At 31.1% G+C, this 15,567-nt stretch overlaps 1 protein-coding gene across 1 annotated transcript; it reads right to left on the bottom strand.

Annotated features, from left to right (window-relative positions):
* Positions 1 to 5,346: 5,346 nt before the first annotated feature.
* LOC114415366 lies at positions 5,347 to 6,747 on the bottom strand. The gene has a single exon (XM_028380010.1). It carries the CDS (start codon positions 6,230 to 6,232, stop codon positions 5,600 to 5,602), a length of 633 nt encoding a protein of 210 aa, XP_028235811.1. The 5' UTR covers positions 6,233 to 6,747; the 3' UTR covers positions 5,347 to 5,599.
* Between the last annotated feature and the right edge of the window lie 8,820 nt (positions 6,748 to 15,567).

Below are 15,567 nucleotides of genomic sequence, written 5' to 3'. Positions count from 1 at the left end.
GAGAAGAGAGACAATTGTGTATCTTAGTACTTTGGAAACCATAACCAAAGCTCCTTATTTATTGATATAACTAGGGTTTTCATACTAACCCAAAAAAAAAATACCACTAGAGTTTTCATTATGCTAAAGTGGGCCAATAACGGTATTTATTCATTAAGCCCATATCACATCTTTTTTGTGGTCAAACTTACTTAATTAGATCACTTAGGCTTATTTGGAATTAAACGTGCTAAATTAATTTCAAACTTGGTGCATAAAATAATAACTATTTTTTTAAAAGAATCTTGCAAGAACATGGAGAGGTAAATCCAAAGTTACCAAAGATGCACAAAATACTCATTAATAAAAATAATAATCATAATTTATAGGTTAAATTAGTTTTTTAGTCCGCTAATTTATTATTTAGGTTCAATTTGGCCCTCTAGTTTTTTTTTTCAATTGGGTCCTCTAATTTTTGAAAATTGATTCATTTTTTTGGAAAAATATGTACTTTGTGTCAGTTTAAAATCCCTTAGTGATGATTTGAAACTGCTACAAAATGTGATTTCTTATAATTTAAATAGAAGAATCAAATTGAATCGATGTAAAAAATTAGAGGATCAAATTGAACCCAAAAAAAACTAGGGGGCCAAATTGAATCTAAAAAATAAATTAGAAGACCAAAAAACTAATTTAACCTAATATGTATCTAACATAGGTTTTGATATCAATTGATGAATTTAATAATCTCATATGCCCAAGGATTAAGTAAATGCATTGCAACATGTTTTTGCAGCAATATGAAAAAGAATAAGATAATAATTACCCTCAACCATGATTGGTTCTATCAAAATTGTGCATTAATCATCTAATGGAATAACAATCAAGTAAATTGAGTTGTTGCTTCGTGCACTCTTATTATTGCTTCCTGTATTTCTTATTGTATTATGGAAAATCCATTTTAAAATGCAACTGTATTTTAGAATGAACTTTCATAATCTAATGAGAAATATAAGAAACAATAATGAGAGGGTAAAATTTTTTACCTAATAACTTATCACATGAAGACATAGATCTTTTATTGGATTTGGATATCAATTAAATAGTCTAATCCATTATGTACTATTTAGGATACAAGTCCTTTCATCAATTAATTTGGTGTTATAATAATAACTATTGATCATAATTAATATATTGGTAAATAATAATAATTTCTAATAATTGATTAATGTTAATCAATACAACAAGTTAATTAAATATTTAAGCATTGTTGGGGAACTCACCAATTTTAGTGAGTCCTACTTTTAAATAAGGAGATATGATCATTAAATGAGAAATGAGACCACTAAAATTAGTAAATTCTAATAAATTATAGTCAATTATGAAAGAAAAAAGTTAGAGATAATATTACTAGCAATCCTCTTTTACTCAAATTTAATACTTCAATTTAAAATTTTTATAATCTAGTCTTTTGTTCTTTTAATTGTCACACTTAAGTGCTTTATTTATTTAAGACTCTTTAATTCCTTTTCTTTTAATATTTCTATGAACTATAATCGATAAATTACTTTAAATTTTCCATTCTAAATTTACTAATCAAAATATCGAATTCACTCAAAATTAAAAGAATTTTAAAATTTCCTTCCTCAAAACCTTAACATTTACCTAACAAAATTTCAATTTTTGAAACTTTAAAAGCATTTTCAATCTCAAATCCATTTTATGCCTTGAAAGTATTTGAGTAAGAAAACAGGATTTGAGAATTTTATAAAAAAGAAAAGTAGCGGAAATATTTGGCTGTATTGATTAAAAAATTGAGAGATTAAGTTTATGTATAAAGTTATGATTTGTCTAGTAAATACGATATGATTTGCTCCTCTCAAAACTTCTCGCTACAAGGTTAATATCCATATAAACTATCATGTTTGGGGATCTCCACGGACCATGGCTTTGATTGGTACAGTAGGATTTTCTAATGACTTGATGGGTAAAAGAGAGGGTTTCAACTCAATTAATAACAAATGAGCCAATTGAGTTATTGAATCTTTTCGTATTTGCATTCAGAATTTGATGTGTTTCACACTCCTTTTAAGGTATGCCTCATTTTACACTCATGTAAAATAAGTCAGTATTTCTATTTCAAAGTCATGACACGACATATGATTAAAAAAAAGTGTGAAATGAATGCAAGAAGTGTCAAAATATCACAACTCTTACATTTACGTATTTCTAACCATAGTTCCGTATATATTACAGACCTTTAATTCAATATTGCGCTTGGTATAGAAATTGAGTGATAAGGAAAGCAAGGAGAATGAAAAATTAATCTTTTGTTTGATATAAAGGGAGAGAGTAAAATTTTGAAAAATAAATAATATTTTTCTTTATTCAGCCAAAAGAGAAAAATAAATAATATATGAATCTTATAATTTCTCATCCCTCCCTTTTTGGGATGATTAAAAAGGAATAAGAAAAAGGGTAAATGATAGCTCTTTCACTTTTTTCTACTATATTCCTTTTTTTCTTTCTTTTTGCTTTTATTTTACCAAACAAAACCTAAAGGGTTTGCACAAATTTTTTAGAGTTTGGCATTCGCGGGATGCATCAAACTAACCAAAGTCCAAACTAGACAAACGGCCAATAGAACAGTGACCGCCACCACCTGGCTTTAATAATATACCCTGTAATTGTATTATGTTATTGTTACGTTATCAATGTTTTGTTGACCATTACAAGGAGTTAGCAATTAATATTTTTATGTGCACAATGCAAGTTCCTTATTATAATTTTCTTGCAAGAGGAATGCTCTCACTAGACCATTTCCAACAACAGATTTTATCGGTATGAAGAGAACGGATTCAGATCCAATTAGAAATAATGATGTAAGAATGATTTTTAAACAAAATTATTTTTTAATAGTATTAAAACATTTTTTAGCATAAAATATAAAAATGAGACAATATCTAAGATTTTTTATTATGAGTTTTTAAGTAATTTCAAATCAATTGCAATTCCAAATCGAAAAACTGTTGTATGGTGGAACACAAACTACAAGAACTACACTATAGGTGATGAAAGTTGTAACTTGAATTGAATTTGCTGAACAATGCAAATATAAACAAAGTGGAAGAAGAAAAAGAAGAGAGTACAAAAAAAAAATGAAAAGAAATATAAAACCAACACTAAATTATCCTTATAGAAATAACAACAATACATATTATTTAATAATAATAAGTTCTTATGTGACATAATAAAATCCTCCAAAAATCAATTAAAAACCAAAGAAAAGAGATATCATTGGAGTTGCTATATGAGTGCAATAAAACAGTTTCTTTTGAATATAATTTATAAAATACTATATTACTTATAGTTAATAGAAAAGATAATGATTTTAAATTACCTTAAAAATATCGAGTCTCATTTTTCTATGTATAGGAATTAAGTGGAAAAAAATGAATTAAATTATAGATTTTTAACACACCCTTTTCTATTTCTTCAACAAAGATTGAGGTATGCTTATTTTAAAATTAAGTGAATAGAAGATTCACATGTGCCCAAGTTAATTTTAGTGTATTATATATATATATATATATATATATATATATATAAAATAGGTCATAAAAAGTTATTTCCTTAGTATAAAAGAAATAAAACACACATTCATATCGGCTTTTTTATCATTCAGGTGCAATTTTTTTTTTATTTTTTCATATGGGAGTATTTTTCAAATTTTTCAAAGTTACAACTTTAATATATATATATATATATATATATATATATATATATATATATATATATATATATTTAATGCATTACAACTTTGAAGTCGTGGTGCTTTTTTTCACGCTATTTTATTTTCCTTTGTTTTAAATTTTTTTTAAATTATAAATAATTTATTTATTCAATTTTTTTAGTAAATAATTTTTTATTTTAATTATTCAAAGAAATAATATATGTTTTATTTTTATTATTTTTATTTAATATTTTTTATATTTTTTGTATATTATTTTATTTAATATATTTTTATATTTAATATTTTCCATATTTTTTTTACTAATTTTAAGAATTATTATTTATTTTGTAAATTAAAAAATAATATAAAAGACTTAAATTTAAATAAAAATATTAAAATGTTTTACTACTAATATTAACTTATAATGTATCAAATAATATTAATTTTGTAAATTTTTTTAATTATTTGATAAATTGTAAGTTAATACTATTTATTAATATTAGTAACAAAACATTTCAATATAATTTACATGATTTCTGTTTTTTTTTTATGAAATTGTAAGTTGAGATATGTTTCATTATTATTTTTATTTCAAACAGAAGTCGTAGCCTTTTATCTGACTTCAAAGTCTTGGAAGATTATACGACTTCTTTAATTTTTTTTAAATACATTATGCTATTTTTTTTTGTTTTAACGTTAGTTTAATTTTTTTTAAAATATATTAATTTTTTATATTATTTAATAAATTATAAGTTAATATTATTTTATAAATTAAAAGTTATTTATTTAATTATTAAATAAAATTATTTACAATTTTTAAAAAATTGAAAACAAAAGAAAATAAAATAGCATGAAAAAAAAAGTTGTAAAAGCAAAAAGAAAAATAACAAACGACTTTGGAGTTATAAATTAAAAAAAAATAAACTAAATTCATAAAATTATTCATAACTTCAGTTAAAAAAAATCGTGTTGCATAACTGCACCAGAATGGTAAAAAAGTCCACTTATATCATTTAGAAATTCATAAATTTCATTCAGCAATGCGCATTACGAATATTTCTCCTTTCCCATTACATATAAAAATCGTTGTTAATTTTACAATTTTTTTAATTTATGGTTTTTCTTTGTTACATTAATTTTGGTTAAATACACAAGCCCATATTTGAATTTTCATGAAATTTTAAAAATAATACTTCATCGGTTCCTAAATATGAAACTTTTTTTTTAAAATTTTATTTATTCATTTTTATAAGATTATTTTTAAAGTTTCTTTTATATTAATTATTTTTTATCCAAATATCCTTTATTATTTTACAATAAATGTTATATTTTTTAAAAATAAATATATTATCTCTCTTATGAATTAAATAAAAAGACTAACAAACATTAATTAATTAAGTGTGAAAGAAACTAACTAAAAAAAAAATTATGAGTTTCAATATACTTAAAGAGTAATTTTTGACAAAATTATATTATTGTTAACAAATTTAATATAAATAACTTAAAGATGTGAATTAATTAATATAGTTTTATATTTAGGGACGAGGGAGAAGTAGTTTATTTTCAACCCCTCGTCCTTAATTCCTAATTAATTTTTAATCATGAATGATAAACCATTTGAAACACAAAACAAATTAACTAAAATGCATTAAATTTTTGACCAATTTACTGATGTATTCACACAAGCATGACCCATACTCTGCATCGCCGCCATGTGAGATGCCCCCAAGAAATCAAGCAAGCAAGCAACACTAGGAAACTGGAAGCCAAGAAAATGAAAATAGAAAAGAAAACCATTTACACTGTATCTAATGTAAGTAACAAAATCTGATTAAAAAGAAAATACAATTCTGGATCTGTTGATTTTGTTCCCAATTCCCATAGCTATCAAACAGTTGAAGGCTGAAAACAAATCCTTGGATCTTGAATCTGTTGAAGCTGCAAACTTTTGAGTGCAGGCCTACCCATACCCGATCTTCTTTTCCAGAGACTATCCAATTCTTTTGATTCTTCCAATGGGGACACTCTTTTGACCACAGGCAAAGGAGGATCCATTTCCTCAATGCTTTTGTTGCAAACAACATTGTTGCTATTCTCACTCTTAAGACACTTTTGGTTTTTGGGCACATCTGAAATTTGTTGCTGCCTTGATCTACAGCTTGAGATAGTGGTGGTGGCTGTGGTGGTTTTTGGGGTGCTAATAATAAAGTTCTTGCCAGAGAAGAGTTTTTTGAGTTTAGAGTATTTGACAATAGGGGATGAGGTAGTGTTTGTGTTTGTGTTGGTTTTGGTTGTGAAAGTGAGTCTATGTGAGGGTGGAATGCCAGCAATTTTGTTGTTTCTCTTCACCTGACCCATGCAACTGATTCTTGGGGACAAAGGGTCGTTGCCTGAAGAAGCAGAAGGATCTCTGAATCGAGGTAGAGTCACCTCTTTGATGGAAGGCCTTGAACAAAGCATTGGAAGGAATGTGCTTTTCTGATAGTAAAACTGATGGCGGTAATGGTTTTCATTACCCATCTTAGAGGACCAATTTTTATATATATAAAGAGAGAGAGGGAGAGTGAAGATCAAAGTGAGAGTAAGAGGATGGGAGAACACAGGAAGAAATTAGGAAAATGTCAAAGCAATTGGCTTTGGCTAAGTCTTGTTGAGAGTTTGAGGTTGTCAAGTGTTTTTTTGTGACAACCCTTTTTACTGGGAGTAAAGAAATGCACAATGAGCAACGAGACAAAAGAGAATGAAAGGGATCATTGCAAAGAAGAAGGAGCCTCTTGGAAGACTGGTACAAAGAAGCACCAAAGGGACAGGACCAGCTTCAGGACCACTACTCTAGAAAATTGTATATTGGTTTTTCTTTGGAATTTAGCACAAGATCAGGTTTTGTCTCTCTGATTAAACTCTTCAAATACAGATTTATGTCTTGAAGAGACTAATGATTCCAGCTTGCAATTGCATCTATTCTCTTCTCTCTGGTGAGATCTGAAATGAATCCTAACCAAATTTGATAATGGGATGGGAGAAGGTACGCACGCTACTCTAGTGGTAAAATCATAGGTTGAGCTACCACCTGTCCCCCTCACCCTTTATGGTCCACTCTAGGTAATTTACTTATTACTTAATGATTGCTTATTTTTTTCACTTTGGAAAATAATATTTTTTATTTATTTATAAGATTCAAATTTAAAATAATATTTATTTTTTTATAATGTTTTTTAGATAAAAAATATTTTTTATTAAAAAAAATAATGACAAACCGTTAAAAAAAAGAAAGTTACTAATAATAAAGATAATTTTTTTTAAAAATTATATTAATTACTTTTTTAATTTTAATGAATTAGACAACTCTGACTAAGAAAAGAGGACGTTTAAGGATTTGGATGGATAATATGTTATTATTTTGTTGACCGAAACTTAGATAAGTACAAGGATGACTTTTGATCAGTCCCTTCAACCAAAACTCGTCGAAAATTTGGAATAATTACTGGTGTTACTCTACTGCCTGCAATTTTGTTTCATAAAGTAAATTTCAAACTCGACATTTAATAAAGATTCTCAGTGTTTGCAACCAAATTTTTCTAATTTTTATAATTCAATAAAATTTGATTATGTTAGTAATGGTGACACATATTATATCAGGTGAATCACTTGACATATTTTTTTATCTATATGAATAAAAAAATAATCAAGAGTTTGTAATAATTTATATACATTATACAATCAATTAAGCTAGATTTTTAATAAAGTGAGGGCATTAGAAAATAAAAAATAAATATAAAGTAAAACTGAAATTTTAATATTTTTTTAAGTTAGCATTTAAATGAGTATGTTTTTAATATTTTATTTAATATAATTTAACACTACAACAGGAAATTGAATGATGTTTGAATCGAAAGAAAAAAAAATTAATGTAATTTTCTAGTGCAATAAATTGGAGGGGGAGGGGTGTTTAATGTAATGCAAGCTTTTTAGTTGTTAGTTATATTTTATGAATGTAATATTTTAAAATCAATATATTTATTATTAAATCTACAATGTATTATTATTTATACATTTAAAATAAATACTAATGAGTGTTCTTGACATATTAATTAAAAATATAAATATAAAATAATTAATATATCAATATAATAATGATTTAAAATACAATTAAATATTTTTGTTGATTTTCAAACTTTTTTAAAATTAAAGTATTTAAATATTATATTTTACATTGAAGTATAGGCCAATGAAAAAAACTAACTTATATGATTAAAACAAACAGACATTTATTGTAGTCAACATTTAATAGTTAATACTACAGTGAGTACAGTCAAAAACTAAAATCATTAAATGATGATTGAAATTAAATTTTGAAATTAGTATTATTAAATACTATTATCTTTTCATATATTTAGATGTTTAAGATGATCAACTAATAAAAAAATTGTTGAGATAAATTGAACTTTAAAACGTCAATAATTTTTTTGAGATAGTAGTACTAATAAAAAAATCTGAATAAATATAAACTATTGAATGTTCATTCAATAGTTGCATTAAATTTCAAGTGCACCTGGTACATGAATTCAAAATTTGACTTTATATTGCACAGTCAAACTATGGTAATCTTAATCGAGTTCGCGTGTTTTGCGGGGTGGTCCTACCTTCTCATCACACTCTTCACACTACTCCCCTCACCCCCGCTTATTTCTACCTTAGCCACGCAATACGTTACGTGGCACCTATTTCTCATTTTTAAATAAACAAAACAATATTTTATTTAATAGTTAGGAAAAGTAGTAACAAGTAACAATATTTTATTCCAGATCCATATTTTTTTTTATTGATGAAGTAAATATTTTCTCTCACATTAAATTAAAATTAAACCCTAAGTCAAATATAGAAGATTTAATTTTAATGTTTTACTAATTAGGTGAAGTGACTGCGTGTAAATTATAATAATAATACCTTATTACGAGAAAACAATAATGTATTGTCATTGCATGTCTTATACTGTTGGATAATTTTATATTGATATCCTTAATTGATACATTTCATGCATGCAATTATTTGAATGTGAATTTTTCATTAAAAAAATAGAGTATCAATATGATACAACAACAACAACGCCTTATCCCACTAGGTGGGGTCGGCTACATGGATCAACTTTCGCCATAATGTTCTATCAAGTACCATACTTCTATCCAGACCATTAATTTCGAGATCCTTTTTTATAACCTCTCTTATAGTCTTTTTGGGTCTTCCTCTGCCTCGAATTGTTTGTCTTCTCTCCATCTGGTCTACTCTCCTCACTACAGAGTCTACCGGTCTTCTCTCTACATGCCCAAACCACCTAAGTCTATTTTCCACCATCTTCTCTACAATAGGCGCTACTCCAACCCTCTCTCTAATAGCTTCGTTTCTAATTTTATCCTGTCGGGTCTTACCACACATCCACCGCAACATCCTCATCTCCGCTACACCTACTTTATTCTCATGTTGGCTCTTAACCGCCCAACATTCTGTTCCGTACAAAATCGCCGGTCTTACCGCAGTCCGATAAAACTTTCCCTTTAGCTTGATCGGTACCTTTGCATCACATAACACCCCCGATGCTTTTCTCCATTTCATCCATCCTGCTTGAATGCGATGATTCACATCCCCTTCAATTTCCCCATCATCCTGTATTACAGACCCAAGATATTTAAACCGTGTGACTTGAGGGATAATATGGTCTCCTATTTTCACCTCTGAGTTAGAAACCCTCCTTCTTTTGTTGAACTTACATTCCATATACTCCGATTTGCTTCTGCTTAGGCGAAAGCCATGTGTTTCTAGAGCTCGTCTCCAAGTTTCCAACCTCTCATTCAACTCCTCCCTCGACTCTCCAAGGAGGACTATGTCATCTGCAAAGAGCATGCATCTCGGCGCTATCTCTTGGATTTGTTCCGTGAGGACATCCAGAATTAAGGTGAATTATATTATTATAACACAAAAATTGTGTTTCACAACACTTTTGAGTTAACTCAGTTTATTTTGTTAACCGGAAAGCTTGATTAAGTAAACTAAATTTGGTTGTTGATGTACCTTATTTTAATGTATTGTTAATTTTTTGAAATGTGACTTTAAGTAATGTTTTATTTTTTTAGTTTTAACTTCTAATTTTTTTATGATACTTTTCATAATTTCTCTGGTTGCTCATTTATTTATAGAGACCTAATATTATTTCATATTCAACGTTTTTAGTGCTTCCTTCGTTATTCTCTTTATTACATTTGGATTTTTTTCCTATAAGAATTTTTCTGTAGCTCCTTCCAACAACATTTTTCACCATATGTTGTATCTAATGGTCGACACAAATCAAGCTACTAAAAGAATTAAATTTCTTAGATTTAATTATATTTTTAGTCTCTAAATTTTTGTGTAAATCTATTTTCGGTCCAACAAATTGAAAAAAAAAGTATTTTGATCCTTCAAATTTCAAAAAATACGTTTTTAATCTTTGGAATCAAACAACATTAATAAAAGTTACAAAAAGTGATGGCGTTGTGCTATCAACATTTGATATGTGTTCACTTTCAAGCACTATATTACCATTTTTTGTTAACAAAAGTAGTAAAAAGTAGTGACGAGTATTAATAATAAAACTATTATTTTTTTATAATCTACTTTGAAAGCTTCAAATTCTTTTGAATCGCGAAGCTAATGACACATTGAACTTTCCTTATCAAAAAAATATATTGAACTTTTATCCATATTGGTCCCATGCCAATATGGCATCATGATTATAAATCAAACTACCAAAATAAAAAATCACGTTAATTTTTGTCTTTGGTAACTTGAATTCGCTTGTTCAATATCTTTTTTGAAAAAGTGTCAAGTTATCGATTGGATTTAAGAATAAGTAGGCACAGTCAATAGGATATGAGATGTTCTTAAGGTGGCAAGATGCAACAGTATACTAATACATAAAACCTTGTTTTTTAGTTAAACATTCTAATTCATTATTAATATTAGTGTTCATGTGAACTTCATTTACTATCATCATGTTACTGTACCTTTGTGTGTTTGTCTTGATATTGGTAGACATGTGAGAAGACTTTAAAAGGTGATTTTTTAAGTTAACGTTGCAATATGCTCGTTTTTCCTTCACAATATATATTATTTGCAACTAAGTATTTTCTTGAACATTATACTTGATAAGGAGCGTTCTCCTACCATCCTCAAGTTCTTCTTTACATTTGTATACATGCACTTTTTAAAGTCAATAAGAAAATGAGATACACCCTCCATTAAATGGTCTAAGTGTTTAATGTCATTTTACATCAAGTGTCTTGTATGCATATAGACCATGATAAGTTTTAAGCACAATCTCAACGTAATCTTGATCAATAAAAATTATTTCAAATATTTTCTACTTATGTGCTTGCGGGAGAGGATCCAAGTGATCTTCCATCCAACTATATTATTATTGTCACCATCAAACTACTTCTTTGGATTATTGTTTTAATATAACTTTTTTTTATTTTATCTTTATTAATAAAAATTTAAATTATAAAAAAATAATTACCTTTTCAAAGAAATGTTATTTAAATTTTTATTTATTCAAAAATTAAAAACAAGTATATTTTAACTTTGAAGAAATAAAAAGTTATTTAATTAAATTTCAATATTTTTTGTGAAAAGGAATAAATACTTCGCAAAAAGTAAGAAAAAAAAAGGACACAACATCTATTACCCTTTTCGAAATGGTAGATTACCAATCTCTTAATAACTAATTTATCAGCTAATTAATTTTACAACTAATTCTATTTAATACTTTTATTCAATTAATTAGCTTTTCAACTTTAAACTTTTTTCTAATTTTTGGACTTTCATCAAGTTTTCACTAATTTATCCGGTTCTCAAACACATACAAAATCATAATGGAACAAATTAAACTAATAAAAAGAATTTAAACGGGAAACCAATCACGTGGGGAAGAAATTTGATTGGAAACGTTGGTTGAAGACTTGATGCAGTTGTTTGCGGTCGACATGCCATGAATGTACATGTGTGAGCCAAGTGATCGCACACTTTTGATATCTTGTGGGCCAGTGGGGTTATGGTTGGTTTTTAGGTTGTATTATAAAATACTATAAGCAAACTTTTTATACTAAACAAAGTAAAGACACTTTCAGGTTTTGACACTAATTCCAATTTTTACTTTTGTATCTGATAAATATCTTAATTCTTGAGTGTTTCAATATTAAGTTAATATTTAACTAAAAATTGTTATGAGTTGTGCAATCTTAGACACCTCCAAAAAGACAAGATAAGAAAGAATGGAATTTTTATTCTACTTGAATTTTGCATTACATGAGTTATTTATTTATTAGGCAATGAAGTGCTACTCTAATTCAAGCTAATTTCTTTTGCAGATCCTAGAAGGTGCTAGCACTAACGGATTGTGGGATTATCCTAACAGAAAGATGCCTCTATAGCAGACAGGATATTCCCCTAGTACTACTCACGCGCCAGCTCAGCGACCCTTGTTAGAGTTAGTTATGATATCCTTCAGGTATTGTGGCCTAATGCTCTGCCTCTTGCTTCTTGGATGCATGGTTGTTTCCTCTTTGTTTGATAATCCCTTGCCTTTGTCTGTGTTGTGTATGGGATGCTTCATAACATTCCTATGCCCATCCGAAAGCACCTTGTCCTCAAGGTGATAAACCTCCTTTAGCTGGGCCCAAGGTTCCCACGATGTATCTTCGGGTAACAAACCTTGCCACTGGACCAAGATCATTAATTCTGGCCCAGTATCTGAAGTGACCCACTTTGTGTTGAGGATGGTGAGGGGGGTTACGACAAGGTCATTATCTTCTAACTGAAGGAGAAAGTCAACAACGTGTGTAGTCAAAGTGTTTGACTGGTGGAAAGGCTTAAGGAGTGAACAATAAAAAATAGGTTGTATTCGCGATTCTGGGGGAAGCACGAGCTGATAAGCAACTGGGCCAATTTTTTTTAGACTTGAAATGGGTCGTAATATCTTTTGGCCAATTTGGAGGTTACTTGTCCGGCGACAAACATTTCCCGGTGGGGTCGTAGCTTCACCAATACCCAATCTCCTTCTTGGAAGTGGACCTCATGTCTGTTCTCATCCGCAAACTTCTTCATAGTTTCTTATGCCTTAAGCAGCTTCTTTCTTAACATGACAAATACTGCATCGCGATTGACGAGGAAATCATCCACGACATCTATATTGGAGGTGCCAGCGAGGTAGGACGGAATGCTCAGAGGTTTCTTGCCGAAGGTTATTTCAAATGGAGTGAGCCCAATGGCCGCATGGACAGAGGTGTTGTATGACCACTCAGCCCAAATGATGAATTTGCCCCAAGAGGATGGGTGATGGTGCACGAAGGACCTGAGGTATTGTTCTATGACCCTGTTCATGACTTCAGTTTGTCCGTCTGACTGTGGATGATACGCGAAGCTCATTCGTAGCTTGGTCCCGGAGAGTTTGAACAACTCTTGCCAGAAATGACTTACGAATAAAGGATCACGATTGGAAACCAAGCTTCGTGACATGCCATGGAGCTTCCCCACGATCTCCATAAAAAGGTTTGCTATTGCGGAAGCCGTGTAATTGGGTCGAAGCATACCCAAGTGTACCCCTTTCGAGAAACGGTCAACCACTACCAAGATGACCGTGTAACCTCTGGAAACTAGAAGTCCTTCGATAAAGTTCAGTGACAGATCTTCCTATGGCCGAAAAGTCACCGTCAAGGGGCATAGCAATCCTGGGCTCTTTCGATGATCGTACTTCGTTTTCTGGCACTAAAGGCATGCTAGCACAAAGTCACGTGCATCCTTTTTAATTCCTGGCCAAGTGAAGTTCTGATCGATACGGCTCAAGGTCTTGGTAAGCCCCATATGTCCCCCTGTCGGAGTTAAATGAAACTCTGCTAATAATAACGAAATGAAGTTGCACCCTTGTGGAAGCCAAATTCGATTTTTTTGGAGGATGAAGTCTTGAGTGACTTCATATGTCGGGTGAGCTTGAGGATTGTCCATGATGCTCTGCCATAGTTCCTGATAACCAGCATGGTTCTGTAACTTTGTTTTAAGGTCCTGCAAGAACATAAAATTAGGAACAATCAACGTCAATAATTGAGCCGCAGAGGTTTCATGTATCCGAGACAAGGCATCAACAATTGAGTTGGCTTTTCCCGATCAGTATTGAATGGAATAATCATAACCGAGGAGGCATGCCAAGTAAATCTGTTGTTCCGGTGTTTGTATGACTTGCGACATAAGCTCTTTCAGGCTCCTATGATCAGTCAAGATAATGAAATGATGGCCCATTAGATATTGGCGCTACTTTTTCACGGGCGCCGTGATTGCCGCTAGTTCTCTAACATATGTGGATGAGCGAAGGAGTTTGGGGCAGAAAGGCTTGCTGAAGAAAGCGATGGGATGATGTTGTTGAGTGAGGATAGCTCCCATGCCGACACCGAAAGCGTCCGTCTCAACTACAAATGGTTGAGAGAAGTCCGGCAAACCCATAACCGAAGTTGTGCAAATTGATCTTTGACCAAGAGGCGAGTCAAAGGCGCTATGATAGAAGCATAGCTTTTAATGAAGCGACGATAGAAACCTGAGAGGTCCAGAAAACCTCGCAAGGCTCGTGTCGCCTGAGGAACGGGCCATGCTTGGATCGCCTCTACTTTGGTGGGAACAGGTTCAACGCCTCGTCGGGAAACAATATGGCCCAGGTATTCCACATGTTATTGGGCAAATGAGCACTTCGTGAGTTTGAGGAAGAAGCGTCCTTGGAGAAACACCGTAAAAGCTTTGGTGAGATGCTCCAGATGATCATGAAGGTTTTGTTGTAGATTAATATATCATTGAAGAAGACGATAATGAACCTACACAGATACGACCCAAAAATGCTATTCATGGTTGCCTGAAAAGATGATGGTGCATTGCACAGGCCAAACGGCATCACGCAGAACTCATAGTGGCCATGGTGTGTGCGAAATGCCGTTTTACATATATCTTTAGCCTTCATCAAGATTTGATGGTACCCCTGTAAGAGGTCAAGCTTCGAAAACCAGCAGGCTCCACCTAATTCATCTAATAATTCATCGATGGTTGGTATCGAAAATTTGTACTTGACTATAATGGCGTTTAAAGCCCTGTAATCAACGCAAAAGTGCCATGATCCATCACATTTTTTGACCAATAATACGGGGGAAGAGAATGGACTAGTGCTCGGACGAATTATGCCACTCTGAAGCATGTTTTCTACCTGAGTTTCGATTTCTTGCTTTTGAAAATAGGGATATCTATAGGGTCGAATGTTGATGGGCTCGGAGTTGGGTAGTAAATGTATGGCGTGGTTGGTGGTAGGAGAGGGGGAAGAGTTGTTGGTGTTTGGAATAGGGTCGCAAATTGGGTGAGTAATTTGGTTATTTCTGGGTATTGGCTAGTATCTGAGGTGGGTGTGAGGCTGTCAGAGTCAAGGATACGAATATGGAAGAAGGCACTAGCACTGTCTGTTCGCACTATTCGACGTAGTTGGGTTAGGGTGATAGCATGAAGAGCATCGTCCACATTCCCTTTTAGTTCTATTATTTTTCCATCATGAATGAATTTCAACGTGAGGTCATTATAGTCTGTAGGAACAGGGCCAAGGCCACTGAACGCCAAGGACCAAGTCTGCTCTGCACAGGGGTAGGACATAGAGGTCAACAGAAAACATTTGTCCCTGAATGTTGATCACAACGCCAGAGCAAAGCTATTGGCAAGCTAATTCATTACCGTTCCCCACCACCACTCGAAGCGGATGCGTGGGCTGTGCCCTGAGATCGAGAGAACGAACCAGTCATTCCTAC

This window comes from Glycine soja, chromosome 6, assembly GCF_004193775.1.
Source record: "Glycine soja cultivar W05 chromosome 6, ASM419377v2, whole genome shotgun sequence".
NCBI classification, from domain to species: domain Eukaryota; kingdom Viridiplantae; phylum Streptophyta; class Magnoliopsida; order Fabales; family Fabaceae; genus Glycine; species Glycine soja.
Note: the sequence above shows the minus strand (reverse complement) of the source record. Positions and strands in the feature narration are given on the sequence as shown.